We start from the raw sequence: 26,319 nt of genomic DNA on the forward strand, positions 1-26,319 counted from the left end.
AAAAAAATTTACTTTTTCACCATCGCCCCAAAGAATATATATACTCAGATAGTCAGATGAATTATTGATTTTGTGATGTCATTCATGCACAAAATTTCAATGATAATCCATAGTTTTGTCTTGTTATTCATTCACACCTTTCCATGAAATTATTCGCCAAGAAAAAAATATGGAAATTAGGGCAACACCAACATAAATTATCGAACAGAATGGCTAATATTTATTTCACCTGTACGTGATCGGTGGCGAGTTAAATATTTTTTTTTATAGTAGATCTGTGCTTCTTTTTTTTTTTCTTTTTTTTGCAAAGCACTAACTTAAAAAAAAATACAATTAATATTACAATTACTTGAGATTGTTTTTAGTGTAAATTTTAAGTTTTAGCCGTAAGAATATATATCCAAAACAATAATTGTTTTTGCCTTTACAACAATAGAGCACACAAATTTTAAAAATTAAAATTAATGAGCTTATACTCTATAGAGTAGCATATTAGCGGCCTTGCCGAGTAAGGAGGACTAGAATATGAAACCGAGTGGCGAGTAGTTTTCCTCTATATAGCTCCAATCTATGCAGGTCTTATGATATATATAATTCTTTAATATTAACTTTAAGAACTGTAAATCCCTATAGCGTTAAAAATAAAACATGTAGAGGATCGATCGATTCATTATATTTCATTGCAAAGGGATTCAAACAAGGAAAATCATTTACCAGCAGCTGGTTATTAGGCATTCCGAATATATGGTTAATTTTTAAATTAAGTTTTGAATTTAGACTTACATTACAGGGATGAATTATAATTGATTCGCGTGCGTAGGTTCATTTCAAGCTGATTTCTGAACCAGTCCTGGACCCTGGGCTAGAGGTTAGATGAGCTCGTGATCAACTTCCGTTCCCAGGTTGGTGGGTGAGACTTTTAAAAATGGACAATAGTGTGCCCCGTCGAGGCAGGCAAAGGTTGCTATCAGTGATTTTTATCTTCAACTCCACGATTACTGTCAGCATAATCGATCAGGACAACGAACGGGCGACGATGCAGATACTATGTTGTCATAATGATTAATTGACCAAATAAAAGACCAAAAAGAGGGAGAGACGGAGAAAAAGTCGAGCGATGCATGTTGCTAGAGTGCAGGAACCGAAGAATGTTTGCGCTTGATACATTTCTCCAGTCGCCATCTTTCTGCCCTCGGCTAAGAGCATCACGTCTTTGAATTTCTGATCATCTATGATTGCTAGTAATCATTAAAAAAGACAGAAGATTGGCCTAACTCCAAGCCCAGGAGTCCACATGGGAGGTGGGAGCAAATTTGATTTCTATCTCACTTTAAGGACGTTTCAAATCAAATCATCTATCTATTCGAAATCTTATTTAAGTGTTTTATGAAAAGTATAGTAATAATAATTGTGTTTTAAAATATTAGTTTAGGAATATTAAAAATATATTAATTTAAAAAAATTAAAAAATTTTAAAAGTACTTTTCAATTACAGTATTAAACATAGCTTAAGTTACACCATGTTATTGTGTTTGGATTTATTTTTAAAAGATATTATATTAATATTCTTTTAATAATTTCTAAATATTTTAATATATAATTCTTAAAAAATAAAAATTATTATATTATATTTTCAAATAAAAATTATTTTTAAAAAATACAATGCAAGAAATGGTGCCATAGATGATTATGTGTGAACACGAGCAGCTTCCCTTCGAAAGAAAAGATAGAGAAGGTGATTGAGTTTCAGTGTGTTCCCACTCGTGAAGCATCACAACAAAAGTAGATTGGAAAAACACCGGCGGGGAAGAACACGTCAATTTATTAGTGCAGCAGGAAAGTGATGCAATTTATAGGTATTAAGTAATTTATAAAAAAATCAAAATATTATTTTTTTATTAAATATTAAAATGAAAATATAAATATATTGAATTAGATTAACTTCAGTTAATTTATCACATTAATTGCTCATTGCTCAGGTCATGAAATCTTTATAAATTTATAAATAAATAAAAAATTATTAAATTTAATTTTCAATTGATTTAATATTAAATGGTTAAATTAAAAATAAAATTTAACCTAAAAAATAAGTTGAGTCAACTCGAGTTAACTTGTTAAATATGGGTTATAAGATTAAAATAACTTCATAGAAAACAAATCAAAATAAATTATAAAACTCAATTTCAAATTAACTCAATGTTGAATGTTGAATGTTAAATGTTGAAATTAAAAAAAAATCAATTAAAAAAGGACATAAAAACCCACCTAAGTCAACCGACCAAACTCATGATCCAGGTCATAAGATCGAGATGATCTCATAAAATGCAAACTGAAATAAACTATGAAGCATAATTCTCAATCAACCTAATATTAAATGATAAAATTAAAAATAAATCAATTAAAAAGGATAAAAAAAACTCAAGTCAGCTAACCTAACCCGTGACCCGAGTCATCATGATAAGCTCATAGAAAAAATAAAGAAATAAAAAACTCAATTCCTAAATCAACATAATTTTAAAAGACCTAAATCAACCCGAGTCAACCCGTCAAACCTTGGTCAGAAGAGAAAATCAAACAAAATTATAAATTTTGATTATCAATCAATCTAATGTTAAAAGAAGAAATTAAAAAAATAATTAAAATAGATAAAAAAAATAACTTGAGTGAACACGGTTAACTAACAAAAGTCACGACCCAAATTATAAGATCAAGATAACTCCATGAAAAACAAATTAAAACAAGTTATAAAGTCATATACCTCGTAAATCAAATACCAGGGATGAAATTAGAAAAAAAACTAAGTTTGTAATATTAAAACAAGTTATAAAGTCATATACCTAGTAAATCAAATACCAGGGATAAAATTAGAAAAAAAACTAAGTTTGAAATTAAAAAAAAAAGTCTTAAAACTTTTTTAGTACTAAAGTGTTACCGTGTTTGGCTTTTCATTGTTCATTACTACAATTGGTGGTCAATTTGAGGCAAAACTCAGGTCACTGGTTGGGTTGATCTAAGTCAACGTAAAAATAAAAATGATTATTTTCATAGTTTTAAACCCGATATAGAAGTCAACACAAGGCAAAGCTCGGGTCATGAATGGTATTGACTATTGACCCTGGTCAATATAAGGACAAAAAAGGTTATTATCATATTTTTAATGTAACATCTTGCATTGAGAGAAGAGTGTCTAGAGTTAGAGCATATTAAGACAGTTGGTATATAACCTTGTAGGACGCGTTTTAGGGCCTGTAGGTTGCCAAAAACAAACCGTGAGAAATGAAAGTCGTGTTGGGCTGAGTCATAGCAGAAAATATTCTGCAATGGAAAGTAGGTCGGGCCTTACATATGGTATTAAAGCCAAGGATGAATCGTTCTTAAGGTGGGGAAATTATAACATCCCATATCGAGAGAAGAGTGTTCAGTGTCAGGGCATATTAAGACAGTTGATGCCTAACCTTGTAGAACACGTTTTAGAGCATGTGAACTGTTAAAAATAAAACCATGAGGTATAAAGCCAGATTGAGTTTAGCCATAGCAAACAATATTCTATAAGGGAGAGTGGGTCGGACTTTACATTTAAAACCTGAATCGAGAGCTGACTCAGGGTAAGGCTTAGGTCATATGTTTGAATGATCAATCCAGGTTAATCTAGGCGAATATAAAATAAAAATAGTTATTATCATAGTTTTTAAACTTGATTATGGGGTTAATCTAAGGCAAGATCAGGGTCACAGATTAGAAGAGTCAACCTATGTTAACCTAGGTTAATATAAGGATAAAATATATTATTATCATAGTTTTAAAACTCAACTCAAGAGTTGGCTTTGGTCATGGATCGAAAAGGCCAACATGAATAAAAGTAGTTATTATCATTATTTTAAAACCCCTTTAAAAATCAACCTAAGATAAGATTTGGGTCACAGGTCAAGAAGATCAACCAAAATGACCCAATTGTTTTTAAATGTAATCAAAGCCAACTTATTTTGATCAATTTGTTTTTTAATAATTCAACGGGTTATTGACCCGTGTCTTATCCTGAGTTAACTTAGGTTTTTGACTAGTCAAGTTAAGTCACTTCTTCCTCTAATTCTTCTTGAACTCATATGAGTCTAGACTATAGGTCAACCAATCCAGTCAATCTTGGTTTTATAACAAGAGTTATTATATATTATTAATTACAACATTTAATAAAAATATGTAAGCTTAACAACAATATATATTAATGGTAAAATAAACTTTTCATATTTTATTATGTCTTGTCCACCATAATCAAACTGGATACAAAGACAATCACTTTATCTTGTATATCAAGATCACATATAATTTAAAAAAAAAACTAAAAGGAAATGAAAAAACATTATTTACCTAGATATAATTTACTATAGATGGAAATAGTGTTTTTTCCTTCTTGGTTTTAGAAACAAAACTCCTAGCCAAATTTTTAAGGATAAAACAGTCTTTGAATTAAGATAATTTTGGTGTTTTAAAATTCATAAGGAATTAGATGGGTATTTTGTGTTTTAAATATAAAGTAAAATTACATCACTACCCTTAAAATAAATAAATCTACTAGCTTTTACTAAGGGTTACTTTTGGATTTTCATAGAAAACAAAACACAGTAAAATAACTTATCTATCATTGGAATAAAAAAAATAATTGATAATGGGGGGCTTTTATGTAATTTTTATTTATGTTGCATAATAAAAAGACCTTTGCGCCCTTGATGTCAAATAATTTAACCCTGAAGTTAAAGGGTATTTATGTTATTTTGTTGATAGTTGTTTTTTAATTAATGAGCTAGGTTAGGGTTATTTATGTATTTTAATAAATAAAAAGTAATTTTTTAAAAAATATTGACATGTGTTGTTAATTAAGGAAGCCAAAATTGTCATTTCATGGTTGCTTCTAATGCCTTTCTTTCTGCGTGTTCTTTATAAAAAAACAGTGTGTGCATAGATAAGTTTGCCAGTGGCCATCCTTTTTTTGTTCTATGTTGTTTCATGTTTCTTTCCTTTTTCTTGCTTTCTTTTTTTTAAATGATTTAAAAAATTGAAATTTTATTTCAACCTCATACAAGTTCTTGCTTTGTTAGATTTATTTTCAATTAATTTAATTGCTATTTACATAAACTCAGATAATTTTTTTATTTGAATTTTTTTCTAATTCCCCCTCCATTATTTTTTTGCTATTAGATTTCGTCCTTATTCTTTTGATTTTTTTTAATTGATTTTTTACTCGATTTCACCCTTCAACTTTTAATATGTTTTGATTCTAGCTTCTTGGTTAAACCCGTATCTAAGATTTTATGGCCTATAAGTTTTGAAAATTAACTCAACTCTAGAGGGCTCGCTCAAGATTTATTTGTTTTATTTAATATTTTTTTAATTTTATTCTTCAATATTTATTTAATTGGAGATTGGGCTCGAGTTTTTTCCAACTTTTGTATCCTTTTTTATTAGGTTCTTTTAGATCTTTTAATGTATTGTTTTTTTATGAAGTTTATTTTTATAGATAAATCTTATTTTTGAGTTAAATAGAAGTGATTGGTTGAATATAAGCAAATGATTACTGTGTTTTTTTTTTTGTTTTTTTCCTTTTCTGTAGCATTGTTATAACAACTTATATAGCTTCTTTTAATGTCTTCATGCACTTTTTTGCAGTGAATTTTGGGCCGTTTCAGGCTTTCAACAAGGTCTTATAGTGGTAGATATTGTCCATAATTGAATGACGATGAGTCTCCATCGATCTTTTCTTTCTTTTCCTTTTGGTTATGATATTGGTACTTTATTTGTTTTAATTAATTATTATCAAAATTTCTTGTATAGTTTGTTTATCATCGTAAAATTAAACTATTACTTTACTTGATTTTATTGAGTCAAATCAAGTTAATAGTTAAGTCAGATTATTATATTGGTTTTTTTTTTTACAAATATTATTATTGTCTAAATTAGTTCTAAATCCACAACTTAGCATAAGTAAGAAATCTAGTTTTGTCTTTATCTATAAGATATATAATATATTTGATCAAACCATACAATTGGCTTTTTCTCTTGTAAATGTAAATATGGAAGAAGAAAGAAAGAAAGAAAGAAAAGAAAAGAATTGCTATTGGTATTAAATATTAATATCAAATCTGAAGATTTTTTCAGGGGATATATCCTTCATTCAAGGAAATTAATCTTGATGGTGCAGGCGAAATGTAAGAAAGCCAGGATTGATTGGTTAATCTAGACTTGAATTACAATATTGAAGGGCTTCTTTTATAGGTTTTACCTGATTTACTCTATTAAGATCACAATTGCTATTAATGTTTTTCTTTTAATAGATTTCATATTTGAAAAAAAAAAAATATATATATATATATACGCACACACTAATCTGATTCCTCGTGCTATGTTTAGGATGAAGTTTTTTTTTTTCTCAATGCAAAAAAAGAGTTCTAGCATTGTTAGTATTTTTTTATTATCAAGAAAAAAATTAATTGTAAACTGAAAAAATTATATTTGTATTTAATAAAATAAATTAAGAATTATATATGTTAATATATAAATAATAAATTTGTTGATTTGTATCTAATATTGAGTTTAAAAGCTGAAATAAAAATATTATTTAAAAAAACAATTTAACACTTTTTTTTTAGCTTGAAATTGTATCCCAACATCCAACATTATTTTACATGAACAATGTTCCCACCAAACTTTTTTAATGTTTTTATAACATATATAGTTTTTTTTTTTTTTTAAATGGCAATTCCCAATCCATGTTGCTTATCATCGTGATTGTTTGTTTGGGCTCAAGGCCCTTCATTTCTAGAAAAAAAAGAGAAAACGACGAAGCAATTCTTGCTCTAGCATGGTGAAAACCTGCTCCTGCTCCTTCTCCTTCCCAATTCTCTTCCAGGTTTCAGGCCGCTAAACACCCAAAATCAAGCCAGTTGAAATTATTGAAATAAGAAAAAGGCCCATAGCATCATATGCTGTGTGTAGACTTGGCACAAAAGATGGCCCATGAAATACCACTCCAAAGTACTGTAGCACTTGGCAAAGAAAGCCCAAAATGCCTTTCCTATTTATCATAAATTTCTCTCCCTCAAAAACAGAGCAAGGACTGGACAGCAGAAGCAGCGAGCGAGCATGAAATGGGAACAGTAACCCCGTCTCCATGGAAGCAGCTTCCACTGAGGGCAATAGAGTCAAGCTCTCACCTCAAGCACTCTTATTTCGTTCAATTTGTATGTATGTCTCTCTCTCTACTCGTAATTAAGTAACGCTAATTTATTAGTTATTAATTGCGATGCTGTTTTCTTCCAGGCAACAATTGGACTCATGGCTGACCTTCCAATCGCTCTGTCGTTTTCAGGTCCTTCCTCTTAATTTTCAATGTCTATCTTCTTTTTTTGTATTATCAATTGGAAGTTTGTTTGTGTTTTACGAATTTTTAAGGAAGATGTCTGCTTGTTTATTTCTGGGTTTTCTACTCACAGAGGATTTGAAGAAAATAGTGATAGAATCCAAATCAACGCTGATTTCCGTACACGCAAGGTTTTCTTGCTACTTCGCCCCTTTTTTCCCCTTTAATATGATTATTAATTATTGTGCTATTTGAATTTTTTTCCTTCAAAAAACCTCGATATGCAGATTGAAGAGCTCAATCATTGTCCATTTGCTGAGGTAATAATAAATATATGACTCTTTTGTATTTCAGAATTTTTTTACTTTTCAATTTTCGATAGGAATGCTACGTGGATGTAACTTGGCTTGTTGTCAGAATTTGTTATTCTTCAATTTTTTATAGGAATTACTTAGATGTAACTTGACCTGATGTAGATTTGTTGGTATGTTACCGACTCTTGGGAGCAATTCTGGATCAATGGAAGAGGTGATGTTATTGATGGGTCCAATCCCAATCCGGCAAAGCATCAGGTTCTATCCCTTTATCCCTTGCATTAAATCACATTTTATCACAAGATGTCTTTCCATATATATCATTGGTGTTAAATAAAGAAGTCAAACGGTAATGTTCCATTCTTGGGTTTAAGAAAAAGACTTCTGATGCTGAATGTTAAGTCATGGCTTGTTATATATATTCCACATTTTCTTGTGCTTGCACAAAACTAGAATTTTATGAGTCTTTTAATAGTGTGCAATGTATGAGAGAGAATATGTTAGAAAGTTACAAAGAGGTTAATGAGTGATGGCATCTATTTAAGAAGAGAGCCCAGCATGAGAGGGTATGTGTTAATTGGTTTTGTCACTTGGAAGAGTTAAACATAGTGCAAAACATTTTTTTTCAGAATGGCTAGTCCTACTTAGTTTTGCAAGATGACATTACTCAAGTCAACAACCTTGTTAAGTTAGACAGTCACGAAAAAGTTTGCTTTGGATCTGAACCCGCCCCATTTTTGACCTTGTTAGTTCTTTATGCCTTAGACCGAATCCTGCCAATAGGTCGCTTTGGCTGTTTGAAAGTAAAAGGGGAGGGCTCCCAGCTCGATGCACCTCATTGTCTGCAAGTTGCAAACGTTACCCTTTCAACAAAGAAAAAAGGACCACTTGTCAGTTTCATGGCATTACTGTACTATAGATCTTTACTGAAACACAAGATTATCTTCATTAACATGGTGTTTTAGTTTCACCACTACAGGTAACCCATGAATCATAAAACAGAATTAGTTGAAAATCACATGATGTCCACAAGACATCTGCTGTTAGAAATGGCAAAACAAGTTTTGTATGGGATGGTGCTTGTAGTCTTATGCTGAAATAAGGCTTTTTTTAATTCAAGATAATGACTTCTAATGTGTTACGCAATTGAATTTTCCATCTTTTAGCATTCAATTTCCTGGATCTGCTTAGAGTTTGCTCATATCTTTAAATTCATGATGCAGCAAAGAGAGAAATTGTGGCTTGCTAGTTCTATAAAATCAAGGCTTCAGTACTTGGGACCTAATCCTGGTCTTCCTTGTCTAAGTGAGCAATCTCCAGATGAATTTTTTCCTTGACCCCTCTTCAGGCCCAGTCGCCACATTTTGTGTGCTGGTTTTAGAGCCAGATCAGGTTCAACCTTATACAATCTTGAATTGATTGATGATACCTTTAATTTTCTTTAAGCCTTGTAAAATCCATCCTATTCACAGGTTGATTACTTGAATTTGAAGAGTAACCAGAGAATAGTGTCCACCTTGTCACAGAGTGCCAATGGACAAATGTGTTGGAATCCAGATATGATCAATCCATGAGAAAGAGTCGTTAATTTGAATCCTTTAAGTGTATGTATAGAAGATATAAAAAAGGAACTTACTGATGTTTGCTTGAATGAGCTTTATATGATCTTTTGTTTTACCTTCTACAAAAGAACCATTATGTATTAGCTATAAAAATCTTCAATTTCATCTGAATGTGAAAGAACCTGGATCAGGCCCTTGGATTCGTAACTGTTATCAGACTTCAACTTTTATATCTATGCAAGAGTTAATTGCTACTTTGATGTTAAATTGCTGATGCAGATGCTTTTAGTCTTTGCCAGCCTCCCATTTAGAACTTCTTGCCTAAATGTGTATCCCAATCCTTCAGTTGAAAGATTGGAAGAGCATATCGGACTCGATAATTCAATAATTTTTTTATTTGGTTTTATTTTAGGTTTTAGTCCAAGGGAAATATGTTTTATGGTTAAAATGGCGGTATTAAAAGTCCATTTGATATTTTCTTTGATTTTTTTTTTAAAGGTTAAAATTTAGGTTCTTAAGTAAAAAGGCTTGATCCTCAATTTTATTTTATTTTATTTATCATCAGAGTCACTGGCTCCAAAACTCAAATTACAACGAATATAAAAAAGTACTTGCTACTGCACTCGAAGACAAAATTTGCAGCAAGCCCTTGTGACTTGCATCTTTGTAAGAAACAAACCGTATATACTGCTACAGATGAAGGATTATTTAAGAGCTGAGGAACAAAGGTGATGAAACTTTTTTCCATTTGTTCTTAGCTTATCTAATTTGTTACAGGGCAACAGAGACAGAGCCATGGGCAAACCATGTCTAGCTTTTACACTTAGAAGACGAGGCAAAGTTCAGGTTCCAAGCAAGAGTCTGAAAGAGAAGAGAGGAAGACTATATGTTATCATGCGCTGTGTGTTGATGCTGGTTTGCTGGAGGGACCATGGAGATAAATGATCACCTTTCCATAACTTTATCAGACCACCCATTTGTGTTTGATATCTAGTGCTGCACACTGCAAACAATTCAAACTTTGGCCACCCATGCAGTATAAATAAGTTTTCATCGATATGCTGTTTAACCATGCTGCAACTTTTTCTTTCATATTTTTTTTCCTTTTCTGGATGGCCATTCCCTAGCAAATGCATATAATTACACATAGCATTCTCAGTCACAAAATAAATGATCCGGTGCCACCATAGTAGTCTTGCTGGCTAATACCAACAATCCCATCACTCCACAATTGGATATATTTTTTGAATGCTGATACTGTTGACTGATATAAGGAACCAGTACTTGTGTTTGACCAGGGATCCAAGGCATATAGACGGAAACAATGATTAATTGCCGAAGATAAATTTATAGCTTTTGTTGTTTACTATAACAAAGATGGATCTATTATAAGATTCTCTGAATGGTTAGCTAAACTGCATTGTTTTTCACTTATCGGCTAAAATTTGTAATGGCAGGAAATATAAAATTCCAAAGGAAAAAAATAGTGTTTGATCTCTTCAGCCCAGTCCAAAAACACCATCCCTGCATTAGACAAATATCATCGCTTACTTTAGTATAAAGCTCAGGTCATGATTCAACGTTGACTACTCTAAAAAGAAAGCACTAACTATTTGCAGAGAAAAATGTCTACATTTAATACTATCTAAAATCTCAATGATTAAGTTTGGAAAAGCATGGCCTCAGAATGAATGAAATAATTTGGCAAACAATAATTTGGCGTGATCAAGAACAAAAACTCCCTTCCGATCAATAGCACAACTCATTATTATTCTGCATCCCAGTCAATGCCACCATGACAGTATAAAAACAGAGATATCACAGGATCATAGAACGAAAAGTACCCAGTAGCGGTATAGTCTTACCTTCAATCCACGTCGCACTGATGTTTCAAAAGTTAAAAGCAGTCACATAATTTAGACGGCTGAAGATACGAGGATTAGATTCCTCGAAAGATCCACCTTTACTATATTCACCTACACTCAGTAATAACCTGCATGAAAGTAAAAGGAATACCAACTACCTACCGAGAGAAAGCAACAGGCACCAGAAATCTAAAGTCTAAACCTGTTCTTAAAGGTGGTTCCTATAAACAATTCGTTCGAATTAAGAGAATCTCCAATTGCAATCATATACAATTACAATTCACAGGCCACGAAAAACTTTTTTAGACAATGAATTATGACGATCATAACGAATAAAGAACAGGGCTTGAGAGTTCTAGCTGAGAGAATATCATAAAAACCACACCGCAATCGGTAAAAATAAAGATCAATTTTGCAAAAACACACAAATTACAATAAAGAACATCTTAATCATAGCAAGATTAACAAAAGAAAAGGAAATATCTTGCTTGATTGATAGAACATCAAAATACAGCACTAAACACACAAGAGAAGAACAGCAAGAGTAACGGGTATTATTATTATTATTATTATTATTATTATTATTATTATAATATATAACTATTTCGTCCAAGTGCTACAGAAATGAAACAAACCCTAAAAAAGATGGGTAATTATCATCTTGATCATCATGATGATCAGACGGAGAGCTTAGGGGCATCGCTATTGATGGTGGGCTGGGCATCGAGGTGGTGATCGTGGGCCGAAGGCTTGGTGAGCATGAGAGGACGGTCCCTGGCTTCTTCATCGTCTTCAAGATCGGTGGTGTTAAGGTTGATGCAAGAGCATCTTTCAAGGGAAGCAAAGAAAGCAGACGCCACGTTGACCCCAACCCAACTGGCGACCCGATCCAGCTTCTCACATGACATGAAATTGCAATTGTTGTTATTAGGATTTGTGGTGGTGGTGGTAGTGGTGGTGGTGGTTGTGGTGTCCATCTCTGATTTATTTATCTCTTTCTTTCTATTGAGTTGTTGTTGTTGACGACGACGGCGACGGCGACTGGATTTTAGAGATTGCGCGAATTTAAGAGAGAAAAAAGGAAAAAGCGGAGTCGTGGAGAGGGATTAAACGGTATGGCTCTTTGCTTTCGGCTGCTTTTTTATTAAGGCCGTTGTTATTTGTCCTTCAATTTGTTTTTAGCGGTGATTCCTAAGGCCCAGCTGCGCTTTAGCTTACCGATTATTACTAAGGTGATTTTACGTAGAAATATATAATTGTAAATTTTGTTAATGTAAAAAAAATATATATATAATTTTTTATACTTGATATTTTTATTATCTTATACTTGATTTATTTATCACTATTTTTTAGATTTTTCTTTTTTTTCTGTATATTTTTTTGAAAAATAAATATTAATTTTTCTTTTTTAAAATTTAAATATTTATCACTCTATATTTAACTTATTTATACCATTTTTTTTCTTATCTCAATTCTTTTGTAATTCATTATTTAATTTTTTACATTTTTTTGAGAAATTATTATACAAAACCTAAGAAAATAGTATTTTCTATAATAATTACAATATTACTTCATACTTCTACTATGTTAAAAATTAATTTAAAATCTTATATCTTTTTATTAACACATATGATATTTACTATATTTTATTATAAATTAGCATTGATTTTTTTTATTCATGGTTATATTCTTTATTAAATGTTAAAAACACTTTAATAATACTTATATATTAGTTCTTTTATGTTAGAAAACAATTATTAGACCTGTAACGAGGTAAATTGAATAAACATATTAGCATTTTATTTTGAATTTATTGAAAAATATAATTCTTGATGTATTTAATTAAATACATGTATAGATTTATTTATTTATTTTGCTAATTTTATTTTTTTTAGTCCTTTAATTTGAAGGGAGAGAAAGAAACTCGCTAAAAAACAATAAAGGAAAGAAAATGTCATTGATTGGTCATGTTACAACAATTAAAAAGGTTAATTTTATAGTTAATAGATTTCATTCCACAATAGAAGTTATATTGAAATATTTTTAGGCATTCATTTTGTCTTAAAAAATAGATTGGTGTGAAGAGAATTTTTTTATTTTTTATTTTTAGATCAATTTTAAAGTGTTTTGAATTGTTATATTTTACTATGGATATTTATTAGATATTTTTAGACTAAAATGAGCTAAGAAATGGGTTTTTTAAGATAAAATTCTCTCAATTTAATTTTTTAGCAATCTTCTAATAACAGAAAGTAAACAAGAAAATAACTTTTCCTTGAAAAAAAAAATCAGTTGTCTCGGCTCAACCTTACAAACCCTCCCATTTATTGCCCTCTATTTGTATACCTTAACCTTTTATCTATTGGGTTAATTGCCTGGCTCTAGCCTTTTAATATTTTTGTTTTTAACTTTTTGGATTTAGATTTAAATGTATTGTTAAAAAAATTATATTATATTTTAATTATTATTGTATTTTATAATATTTCTCATATTATATTATAGGTTTTTATGAGAATATTAACATTGTTTTTCTAATTATTATATGCCTAATATGAGAAGAAAAAATATAAAAAGATCTCATGAATATTCAATTAACATAGAAGTTATGTTTTCTAATATTTTTTATATAATTTTATCACATTAATAAAAAAAAAATCTTATCTTCAATCATATATCAAATACTAAGATGTTATTTTAATATTTTTTTAATTTTCTTTTTAGACATGATAATTTTTTGTTTAGAAAACAGTTCTTGCAATTTGAAAATGTATTTTCATTAAAACTGTCAAGAAAAGCATTAATAAGAAAATAGAATTTAAATTAGAGAAATATTTTTTTCTTTTTATTTCAAATAGCTGAAATTTTGTTTAAATAGAGTATAAAGTATTGTTGTTTTTAAAATAACATTGGCATTTAATTTTCAAAAATTAAATACGTGCATGTGGCACAAGATTACAAATGTTAATCTGCATATAAATGCTGATTTATTTTATTAAAGACACATTAAATTTTCACTTTATACTTCAAATATTTCAATGTTAAAAAAAATAGCATCACCTGCATATTCTTTTTGCATTACAAATTAACTTTTGATCCATCCTGACATGAAATGCAGGTAAGATCACCATAAGTATCTTACAATAGCTTTGTTTTGACTTTGAGCCATTAAAACTCCATAAATTATTATTAAAAAAATCCAAAAATAATTAAACTACATAAAAAATTATTAAATTATTATCTCTAATTATCTCATTTAGGATACTTATAAAACTTATCCAGGATTCACAAATTTTATTATTTCTCTTGACAAACCATATTGATATTGAAAGATGCTTTAAGTCGTGTCTATATCATTAAATATTAAGATGCTAATATATATATATATATATAGAAAAGCCGATTTCACTGTAACCATAGAAATATTTTTCAATTCAGTATAATAGTGAAATGCCCTTCCCAAAAAAAATTCATATGCCCTTATTATAAAGTTATTTTTATCTTTATGGTGCATTAGTAGCTTTTTTTACAATAAAATAACATAATTATTTTTAAAATAAAAAAAATTATAAACTCGGCGAAAAGGGATAAATAAGTCTTTTTATTTGTTAACTATAATAAATTGACAAGTATGCCCTTAAAGTAAGAAAATTTATACCATAAGGTAAGGCAACTTCAAGTCTTTTTATGTTGGTTTTTTGGTAAATATTGGGGTAATTAATGGGAGGTGCCCAAGTATTTTGGTCGACATGTGTAGTACCTCTACTGACATAAAATGTTCCATCATTATGCCATTGAATGTGTCAAAGTACTTCTTTTCTCTCGGGATAATAAATGTCGATGAATGTTGTGATATGTTATACTAATTATCTTTTTTTCCTTTTGTTTTCTCTATTTTATCTGAATAATACAAACTGGTCCATTTTATTCTTAATATTTTAATTTTAGTCTTTATTATTTTGATATTTGATTTTGTTGTTGATCATTTTGTTGAAATTTTATTTATTTTCAATTTAATTATTCATCCTAATTTTTCATATATAATGTTTTTCAATATTATCCTTCTTTTTATTTCTAATCTTTTTTTCATAAACCTTTTATCAAGATTTTGATAGTTTTCAATTTCATCCTTAAACCCAAGAATAGTTTTATTTTTTAAATCAATTTTTATTCTTTTGATTTTTTATTTGTCCTTTTATTAATTTCTTTTTTATTTTTAATTTAACCCTCGATCCAAGAATTATTCTTTCCCTCTAATTTTTTTTAATTTCAATTTTCATCCTAATTTTTTTCATTGTTATTTTTTTAATTGAGATTTTTTTCATGTAATTGATTTTTTTTCTAATTTTATTATTCAATATTTGATTTGTTAAAAATTGGACTTCTCAGTTTTTTCAAACACACCATGCTTCTAGTCTAATAATCTTTGATATAGATATTAAAAGTTATTTATCATATAGGTTTTAAACATAACTTAGGGATCAACTTAGGGCAATCCCAAGCAAATTTTTTTATTTTATGAAAATATAAAAAGAATATTATTATGAAAAAAAAATAGAGAAAAGGGTCAATGGGTTTTTATTGGGTTTTTCTAAAATTAATTGGGCTGTGAGTCAATCTAGTTTTTTTTATTGAATCATACCCGGTCAATTCTCCCTTTATTTTTGTTAAAACTTGGCAAGACTTATGGCCCTGAATCACCTGGTTTATAAGTTAAACTATTAAGTTGGGTCGTGTTTTAAAATAGTGATATGTTGGGTTATTTTAATTTCATTACCTGAATCACAAGTTTTGCAATTTAACTTACTATGACTTATTTCAATTTTCATCCTAATTTTTTTCATTATTATTTTTTTAATTGAGATTTTTTTCATATAATTAATTTTTTTCTAATTTTATCATTTAATATTTGATTTATTAAAGATTGGACTTCTCAGTTTTTTCAAGCACACCATGCTTCTAGTCTAATAATCTTTGATATAGATATTAAAAGTTATTTATCATATAGGTTTTAAACATAACTTAGGGATCAACTTAGGGCAATCCCAAGCAAATTTTTTTATTTTATGAAAATATAAAAAGAATATTATTATGAAAAAAAAATAGAGAAAAGGGTCAATGGGTTTTTATTGGGTTTTTCTAAAATTAATTGGGCTGTGAGTCAATCTAGTTTTTTTTATTGAATCATACCCGGTCAATTCTCCCTTTATTTTTGTTGAAACTTGGTTATCTTAATTTCATTACTTGAATCACAAGTTTTGCAATTTAACTTATTATGACTCATTTTTTATTACTCAACTTATATGTTTATTAAGCAACCACGAGTTTATACGAGCTGGGATGTTATTATTATTTTATTTAATTATATTATTCTAAATGTTTTTTTTAGGTTATTGATTATTTAAAAAAATTATTTGTTTATTATCATTGTTTTTTTATTATTTTATTAAAATAAAACTAATATTTTTAATCTAGTCGAGACTATAACCTTAATCATTTTATTTTTTATTTCTTTTAAATCCTTGAGCGACCCCGGTTATAGTTGACATGCTAAATGTTAAAGGTACACGCAATCAAAATTTAATTCGCACTTTATTTATTAAGGATACTTGAATAGATTTTACGTGATAAAGGGAATCTTTAATTAAAGCACATGCAAGCGTGAGAATAAAATTTTATTATTATGCTTGGTGACTAACTAGTTATATTTATTTTATAAAAAAATTAAAAATAGAAAAACAAGAGAGAAAAAATTAGAAAAAAATGTATACATTTTTTAAACTTCATTAGTGTGATAAGGAATAAGCACATCTGCCGTGGCCCTGACTCTTTTTATAAAATAATGTAATAAAAATTCATTACTTGACTTATAAATATAATTAGATTAAATAAATTGATTTTGTTTTATTTAGATGATAAAAAAAGACAACAATATATGGATTAAATTAAAAATAATAATAATCATGATAGCCTAGGAAATTTTTTTTCAGAAGAGACTACTCATATAGCTTAATTCTGAGCTCATTAAATATAAAAAGATAAAATTAAATAAAAAAAACTTAAGAAAATCGGTTTAAATTAACCTGAGTCGGCAAGGCAAATCTATAACTCAAATAATCAAGTTCAAGTCAATTCATGTTGTCTTGTCAAACTCACAATTCAGGTCATGAGATGGAGATAATTTGATAAAAAACAAAAAAAAATCACAAAGTTTATTTAAAAAAATAAAATCAACCCGCATTAACTTTTTAAACAAGTAGCCTATGTCATTAGACTGGAAGTACTCTATCTAGAAAAATTATGAAATTCAATTTCAAAAAAAAATTAATTATAGAAAAGGGTTTAAAAATAGCAATTAAAAAAAAATTAAAATATAAATTAACTTTTATCTTTGATTGAAGGGAAAAATAAAAAGAAAATATCAATTTAACAATAGGAAAAAAACAATAAAAAAATAACGATCAAAATTAAAATAAAATAATAAAATAATTTTTTTATTGAATAGTGAAATTAAAAAAAAATCAATTTAATAAAATGTTAAAAATTAAAAAAATGAGGATTAAATTGAAAAAAATAATATATGATATATTGGAATTGAAGAGTAAAATTAAAAATAAATAAAAATTTTACAAAAAAAACTAAAAATAAAGATTAAAAATTAAAAATTAAAATTAAAATGAAAAATATCAAGCAATAATTTATTGGGGTGAAGAAAGAAAAAAAAATTCTCACCAGTATCAAACCACTTCATTACTACCTATACATGCCGCAACAACATGAAAAAATCACGACAACATTTTCAATAATATGACGAACGCAGGATTTTGACAGGTAGGAGGTACCGCGCCCAACAACTACTTTGTATTTTCTAGTTTTCTATATTTAACAGCATGCGTTAAGATTTTTTGAATGAATAACAAAATCATCATTATACTATTTTGGTGAATACTATTTTCACCCTGTGCAAACAATGTTTTTCCAAGCTCTATTTTAGTTTGTGTTAATAGTGCCCTCCCACGGTACTGACCAGGGTTCGGACACAACCCGTGCTACTTATCCTCATGCGATATGCACGACAACATCAATCCAAACTTCTTGGTTGGGACTGCCTGCTCAACCCAACCTTTAATTGAAGCAAGATACAGCATTGAACATGAGACTTTGAGTCATTGCCGTGCCATCTAAAGCAGATCTAAGTTTAGGACCATCCAATTGCACGGAGATCTTGCGTTGCATAAAGCAAATATACAAACAGTGACCATTGAGTTCATGCCACTGCCGTGCCACCTGTAATAGATGTAAATTGATTATCATCCAAAATCTATAAAGATTCAAGTCCTAAGCGATTCACCAAGACTGAATATAATAGGATGTAGCCATCATATCTCACAGGATTGTAGCAATCAATCAGCAAAAGTGTCACCGCAAAATAATAGGATTTTTTGCATCATTCTAAAGAATTCGAGGTATATATCTAAAAGGAAGTTGAGTGAGAGCGGGTGAGCCTTGACTTAGCAATCTTCTTGTCCTCTTCAAGAGATATCATTAGAAGATTGGAAGGATTTTCTACCATCATTTTAGCAACCAAATAGCCAGCAATACTCCAGGTCTGATATTTCCTTGCTTGCTTCCCAACATATCTGCCGGTCTTACCATCATAATACTCAGGCCACCCATCTTTGGACAGCCGCTGCTCCGCCAGCTCGATTGCTCGTTTTGCAATTTGTGGCCTGCCAACCTTAATACACGCTGCTGAAAGTAACCATAGAAGCACTACGAAGAGCACAGTTCAGCAAGTCAAAAGGCATGATTCAAACATTGTTACTGGCAAAAAAAATAAATAATCAAGTACAAGTATTTGTTTTTGTTCATGTTGAAGTTCCCGTGCATGATATGCCTATGCATTGTCATGCATGGAGTCTGTGAAACTCACTTGGCCATGATCCACCGTTGTGGTAACTCCACCTTGTGTTTTTAGGATCAAATCCAGTGACTAGCCTCCATTCATGTCCCTCCAGTGCTGGATATGTGATCTTCAAAGGCATCTCTCCAATCAAGTCTTCCCACCGCTCCTCGACCAAATCCATAATGGCTGTCGCCTGTGCAGGTGTGACCAGGGAGCTCAAAATGGCAACGCAGTTCCCAACTAAGAACCAACGAAAATCCATGCGAGCTGGGCTGACATTGCCTATCAGGTAACCTCCTCGCAAAGGCATGAAATCAAACACCCAATCAGGAATGGACTCTGGGATGACATTAAATTTGTTGACAGCAGTGTGGGAGTACTCCTCGGTTTTGTAGCGGTAAATGTTATTTAGCTGTGTGAAATCCAGCCAATAGTATGTCTGAATGTGGTAGCTGAGAGCTGTGATGCGCTTCTCAATTCGCTCAATAAATTCCTTGCCATCGAGCTCTGGTTTTAACATCTGCTTCGCACACCTTAGTGCGAAATAGAAAAGTGCCTGTATTTCAATTGGATACCCGTATATTCCCTGTTCCAAAAACAAATAGAACTTAAACTGCAAATTCCATTCCATAAAGAAATTACTATTTAATTTTCCAGACAATCTGTCAACCAAGATTAGAATGCACACGTATACCAACTTTAATAGTCTCCATTCCGACTCTCTTCACTGATGCTAGTTGCCAATCAGAAAATCCATTACAATCATAGACGTGCTCTCCAATAAAATAAAAAAGAAAATGAACTGAATGGCTGTTATTTTTTATTCAATTGATAAGCTCTCTGCATTTGATTTCACTGAGAGGGAGAAGTTACAGAATACAAGGGGAAACCTAAATTTACATTGGGTTAACGTGAATGACTCGATGAACAGACCAGTACTCTAAAGTCCGGTTCAGAATTATCAAGTTGGATTGGTATGTATAGTTTCCCATATTCTATCAAGATTGTGGATAATGATGAAGAAAAAACTCACCATTCTCCGGTCAATCATGCTACACCCATCTGCACATAGAAGAGTTGGGAAAGTGTCGAATCCATCCGAAAGGCAAAGTTTAAGTATCAGCTTCATTCCATTCTGCACCTCCGGGCGATCTAATAGTGCATAATCACGAGTGCGTTTGATGTAGGACCTAAGAAGAATTATCCACCAGAAACCTGAATCAACAGGTGCCACTCTTCCGATTGCACTGGCACCAAAATCCACAAGCAAGGTTTCTTTTTCCTGATCAGAGTCATAGAGGACCTTAAAACTTGCAGGCAAGACACCTTCTCCAAGGGTGAAGTTATCAACCCTTTTTTCTAAACCCTGGAGGTGGAGGGTCTTCAACAGAAAATTCCTAACGATCTCAGGTTCTGGAGGCTCCTTCATTAGACATGCTAAGCCGGTAGGAACAAAATCTCTCACAAAAACCTGCAAGAAAAAGGGAGGGAAATAAGACTGAAAGTCACTGAAAAGAAAGAAGCAGCTGGGGGCAGTCTGGAATAAGCGAAGTTACATAATATAAGCATGAAAGCATTTGCACTGTGATCTGAAACAATCCAAATTCATGATATGAAAGTTCCTATTAGATTAGAAAAATGAACAAAGCACATTGCAATCACCGAGTTCCATATCAAAGGAAATGAAAGCAGCTTTCAAAAGTGCAGAGTGGGTGGCTCATCAAAAATGTGATCAGATGAGAAGTAATTTCAAACGTATTTGGAATGCTGCAATATCAACAACTTGCTGTTATCCAAATCATGTTCACTATGATCAAAGGGTCATGTATCTAGACAGCATGAAAGATGGATTTGAACCTGAGTCTTCAGGGAATCCAATTGATACATTTAGTACACAATGCACAGATGGAACTTTCTATCCTTCTGGAACTTCAATAACTCTTGGAAGTATTCTAAATAAGCAGACGCCAAACTAGCAAAAGTCTTTCTGGAAATTTCAGATCAGATTCTGCTGCCAAGTCACAAGTTAAAACACCCTTTCATTTGACATTTCTGAAATACTAAGACATCCTTAGATCAGCAACCGGAGAATAAAGTAAAATGGGGAACCATTGCACCTAGATCATTATGAGAGACGCGCTGAGCCACCGAAGATGATTTTTGCAAAATATGTTGTCAATTTCTATAACTAAATATAAAAATCTATGGAAGAATTTCATAAAATTAAAGACTAGTTCCACATAGTTAGACCAATATTCTGACAGAAATTTCAATTGCAGTCAGGAGCAACGTAACCAATTCATTACATTCTTACACTTGTAGAAGGACATCATTGAACATCAGAGTTCATCTTATTTGCAAGCTATCCCCCTGATACCTAGTACGCCGTTCATATTAAATTTAAGAAATGTCAAAGTGCACAAGTACAGCCATAGAGCTGGGCATTAAAACTCTGAGATGAAGAAAATCTTGAATTATTTTCTCTATACAAAATAGCAACATGCCAACCAAATGAGCAAATATTACCTTAGACACACACATAGCTAAAGTGAAGATCACACCGTGCAATTGCCAAAAGAATTCAGGAGAGAACTAAATAGAATAGTGTTCACGCATCAAGCAATTTGCATCACTAAATTATATATAGAAAATGGAATCAAGAAATTGAATTCATGAGAACCAATGCTTTAAAATCACCCACTGTAATATGAAGTAATCTGAAAATAGAAAAAGCATTTCATTCAATCTTTTCTCAAATAACAGAAACAATCTGAAATGGATACAAGAAAAAAATGAAAACACCATACCAGTACTTCAAAATCACAAGAAATTGAATTAGATACCTGGTTGTAATTCAACGCATCAGCACTAGTATCCATTGCAGCTAGAGTCCCAACAGGCTTTCCTTTAAAGTACACATAAGACTTGTTGAGCCTCTCCCATGCTTCATCCACCATCGTGCAACTTTCTGGACTCATCAGAAGCCCTCCACCGTTCAATCTTTGAGATATGTTCAAATCCAAGACGTCCAGCTTCACACCCACACTAGGACACTGTTTTAACGCCGTTGACTTGGCATTATCAGATACACACACATTGCTCTGCACCGTCACCGTCGCTTCATCCTTCTCCGGAATCCGACCTCCCACAACCTCACGCGAAGTAATTACCGTCGATTCCTCTGACACAGTTGCCTCTCCTTTCGCTTCGCATTTCTCAACTGACTTAGCAGTTACTTTTTCCAAAGAGGCTGAAGGCTCCTTAGTCAAATCAGTTAGAGTTACAGACTCGATTTTTAAATCTGAAGAAACCTCGCTTAATTGTTTACATTTTAGATTACTAGAGAATGGAGATTTCTCCGCCGTTTTAAGAACTTCCTTCACTGAAGAATACGAAGGTTCGCTTTCTTCAAAAGATTTATCAACAATCGTTGCAGGTTCAAGAGTTATAAACTCCGATGATTTCTTCAGTTCTTCTTTGTCAAGATTCTCGTTCAGTTTAAGATCCAGTAAAGAAGCTGCAGGTGCAGTGACTTTCTTCAAGTTTTCTGGTGACTGTTCTTCCTCGGACGAGAAAATCGGCGAAGTATTTGTTGGATCTTCTTCATCAGAAATACCTCCGGAAACGGAATAACTGGTTGACGGACCTGGAAATGGAGGCCGAGAAGCCTCGTTTTCCCACTCGGCGACCAGAAGATCTCTCAATGTGGTGGACATTCTATTAAAAATGTAATTAAAGGATCACAAGAAATCAGATAGAGTTAATTTGTTGTATAGAGAGAGAAAGCACAAGAAAGAGAAGAGAGAGATTACCTTCCTTCACAGTGCTTTAGTGATTGCTAGCTAGAGAGAGAGGAAATGTAACGGTCTAGAGAGAGAAAGTGTGGAAAAGTCAATTACGCAACCGGGAGGAGAGAGGGAGGGCAGGGTGAGTATATAGAGATTAGAGAGAGTTTTTGGATGGCATGTGAGAGTTGTGATCTCAGGTGAACGGGAAGGCTTGTATTGTTTTGTTTTTGGCGGTTAGATAGAGAATTCAAGAAGAGTAACGGTCTTCTTCAAAGTGACTATTCCAAGGCTTGTTTTTGGTATATTTTACATCCATGCCATTGAAGATTTTGCGTTGATTGAGCAGTGAATATGGAGGAGGATTGGTTAGATATTAGGATATTTATGTAGGGGTGTTTTAGGAATAGTAATGTTTTGATTTCGAGGCGGGAGTTGTGGAGTGCATGTTGAGATTGGTGAGCTTCATTCAGTTGGGCTATGGCTTCGAATTTCCCTACGGTTTACACCTTACGAATTGGACAGAAGGAACCCCTTACTTCACTTTCGCATTTATTCTTCTAATATGGGAAGCTTTCCAAAAATATTATTAATTAAAAGAGATTAAAAGGGTGGCTGTTTTACCGTTCAATTTTTTACTGTAGTTATAAATTCCCTGTGAATTGAAATAGTTAAAAAACTATTTTGTCAAAGTTAACACACCATAAATAGCTTTTGAAATGGGGTATAATAGTATTTTTATTGTTTATTGACAGCAGGGTTAGTTTTGAATTTTTCATTTTATTTTCACAATAAAATTACCACACGGCTCTTGAATGAGAATTGTATTTGCCCTGGGTTGAGGGGTATTTTTATCCTTTTACTTTAGTTGTTTTTGTAATTATGAAGTGTAGCCATGGATAGTTTAGTATTTTTATATAAATAAAATATTGTTTGATCAGGAAAAAAAAAACTACACGTAGGCCGTCACAAGCGTGTATAAGTTTTTCTATGATTTTTAGATAACGTATATAGCGTTGTCTAATGATCAAATACTAATTTCCAAAATAAAGTTTTAAACTTCAGGATATTGCCTCGTTTCCTGGACAGTACATTCGACAAAGATATGTCAGGTATTACAATGGTAGCCATTTTTTTCTCTTTTTTCTCTCTCACTTTTTCTCGGTTTTAGAGCCAATCCCTGTAAATTTTTAAAGTAATCTTTCGAAAGATATGTCAGGTATTACAATGGTAGCTATTTTTTTTCTCTTTTTTCTCTCTCGCTTTTTCTCGGTTTTAGAGCCAACCCCTGTAAATTTTTAAAGCAATCTTTTGATTTATTTTTCTTTCAGATCTGATCTTTATTTTTTTATTTTAGATTATCCATACAATTAGAATTTTCTTTCAATTTAATTATTATTTGGTCTGGTCTTTATTCTTTGAATTTTGATTTTTTAATTATTATCTTAATTAAATTATTTTTTCAATTGTATCCCTCAATGTTTTATATTATTCTCTTAATTGAATAGTTTTTTTTCAATTGCATCCTTTAATATTTTTTATCATTCTCTTAATTGAATTTTTTTTTCAATTGTATCCCTTAATATTTTAGTCCATTTTATTTTATATTAGATTTGATTCTTGTTTTTATATTATTTTTTTTTATTTTATCCCTTAATGTTTTATTAATAGAGATTTTGTTAACTCTTTAGGATACGAGTTTGAAATATTAGACTATGTTAGTTTATATTTTTTTCAGGTCCTTTTTAAGAATTGATTTTTGTTGATATTATATTTTTGTAAAGTTATTCTAATTTCATATGCTAAGTCACGAGTTTTATATGTTAATCCAGATTTATTCAAGACAATTTTAAAAAAATATTTATTATTGTTGTTGCTTTTTTTTAACATATTATAAACTAATCAAAATTTAATCTAATTATAAAAAAAAATTATTTGTTTAAAAACTAATCACCTCTTGAATATTTCATCGCTGAAAAAAAGTTTGGCTTATCTCATGGCCTTACACGTGATCTTGTAGAAAAAACTAATTTCTATTGAAAAATCATTGTACAACCTTTCACATACTACTAGTTCAATAACAAAAAAATTAACAAAAATAATCTTAAAAAAACAAAATAAATTATAAAAAAATAAAAAAATTATATGAAAAAATACTGTAGCAATACATAATGTTTTAAAAAAATTACAACACTAAAATTTTAACCAGCTTTATATTACAACAATAGAATCAACAAAAACAATTTTAAAAACACAAAAAATAAAAAAAATAAAAGAAGGCAATTTTGAAAAAAAAAGCAAAAAAAAGAGAAAAAATTACATGTGGGGAAAGTTAAAGTTAAATTCTCAACCGACTCAATATTAAAAAAAAAACCAACAAAAATAATTTTAAAAAAACAAGTGAAAAAACACTATAACAAAACAAATACCATATAGAAAAATATTGTAACAATTCATAATGTTTTAAAAAAATTATGATGCAAAATTGACAAAGATCATTTTGAAAATTTTTTATAAAAAATCATGTAGGAAAGCATTGTAATAATCTATAATATTTTAAAAAACTACAAAATAAAATTTTTAACTAGTTTAATATTAAAAAAACAATAAAATAATTTTTTTTTAAAAAAAGAAGAAGATCTTGAGAAAAAAAGGAAAAAAAATGTAAGGCCTAAAAAGCCAAAAAAGAAGGGGAAAAAATGTAGGGAAAAAAAAGGAAAAAAACAAAACAAAAAATACAAAACAAAACAAAATGAACAAACAGGAAAAAAAATGAAAAAATGAAAAAAGAAAAAAGCATGTGGCAAATAGGAAAAAAAGAAAAAGACATGTTAATAATTATGGACCGCTAATTGTTACAAAAGAATCAATGTATACCTTTCACGTACAACTATGGACGAGAAAGAAGGATAAACAGTAAAATCATGAAGAGTTTTAGTTTTTTGGGTAGCTAATAAATTACACGTGTTATGTTATGGGTAGTATCTCATATTTTTTTAATAAAATAGAAAAACGTGTTGGTATTGTGATTTTTTTTTCTTGTACACATTTAATAAAATAATACAATGAAAATTAAATAAACTAATAAACCATAAAAAATATTTTTAATGCTAGCTGAAAGCTAAAGTAGAAAGTTCAAATATAAATGCATGCGAGATATTAAATTCTCTGATATGGGCGCTCTTCAATTTTTTTCTTTTATTTATTTATGCAACAATAAAAATTGTTTTTTAATCATAAATGTAATAATTTATTTTTTAGAACAAAATTAAATGTTAGTACGAATCTTTTGTTTTTAACTACTGTGTGTGTTTTTTTTTCAAAAAAAAAATATTTCTTTAGCTATGTTTATGTTGTGTATTGCATAAATACTACGAGAAATTAAAATTAATAAAAAAAACTTAATGATTTTAGGTCTGTTTGTTTATAGAAAAGTTATTTTTTTTTGAAAGGTGAATTTCAAGAAAAATAAATTTTTGAAAAGTGAATTATTTTTCGATGTTTGGTAGTGTTATGAAAAATAAACTGAAAAACATTTT

General features: G+C 30.3%; 1 protein-coding gene, 1 long non-coding RNA gene and 1 pseudogene across 2 annotated transcripts; 1 reads left to right on the forward strand and 2 right to left on the reverse strand.

Moving 5' to 3' along the window:
- Window positions 1-7,083: 7,083 nt before the first annotated feature.
- LOC105124739 (pyridoxine/pyridoxamine 5'-phosphate oxidase 2-like) lies at window positions 7,084-9,481 on the forward strand (annotated as a pseudogene).
- Window positions 9,482-9,755: 274 nt separating this feature from the next.
- On the reverse strand, window positions 9,756-12,258 carry LOC105124738 (uncharacterized). The gene is made up of 2 exons (XR_842106.1): window positions 10,579-12,258; window positions 9,756-10,515 (listed from the first exon to the last, which is right to left on the reverse strand). It is a non-coding gene; the product is annotated as an uncharacterized LOC105124738 (long non-coding RNA).
- Window positions 12,259-18,382: 6,124 nt separating this feature from the next.
- Window positions 18,383-23,029, reverse strand: LOC105124740 (alkaline/neutral invertase CINV2-like). The gene is made up of 4 exons (XM_011024853.1): window positions 21,839-23,029; window positions 20,029-20,466; window positions 19,023-19,581; window positions 18,383-18,862 (listed from the first exon to the last, which is right to left on the reverse strand). Exons 1-4 carry the CDS (start codon window positions 22,709-22,711, stop codon window positions 18,564-18,566), a joined length of 2,169 nt encoding a protein of 722 aa, XP_011023155.1. The 5' UTR covers window positions 22,712-23,029; the 3' UTR covers window positions 18,383-18,563.
- Between the last annotated feature and the right edge of the window lie 3,290 nt (window positions 23,030-26,319).

This window comes from Populus euphratica, unplaced genomic scaffold (genome assembly GCF_000495115.2).
Source record: "Populus euphratica unplaced genomic scaffold, PopEup_1.0 scaffold32.1, whole genome shotgun sequence".
Classification (NCBI taxonomy): Eukaryota; Viridiplantae; Streptophyta; class Magnoliopsida; order Malpighiales; family Salicaceae; genus Populus; species Populus euphratica.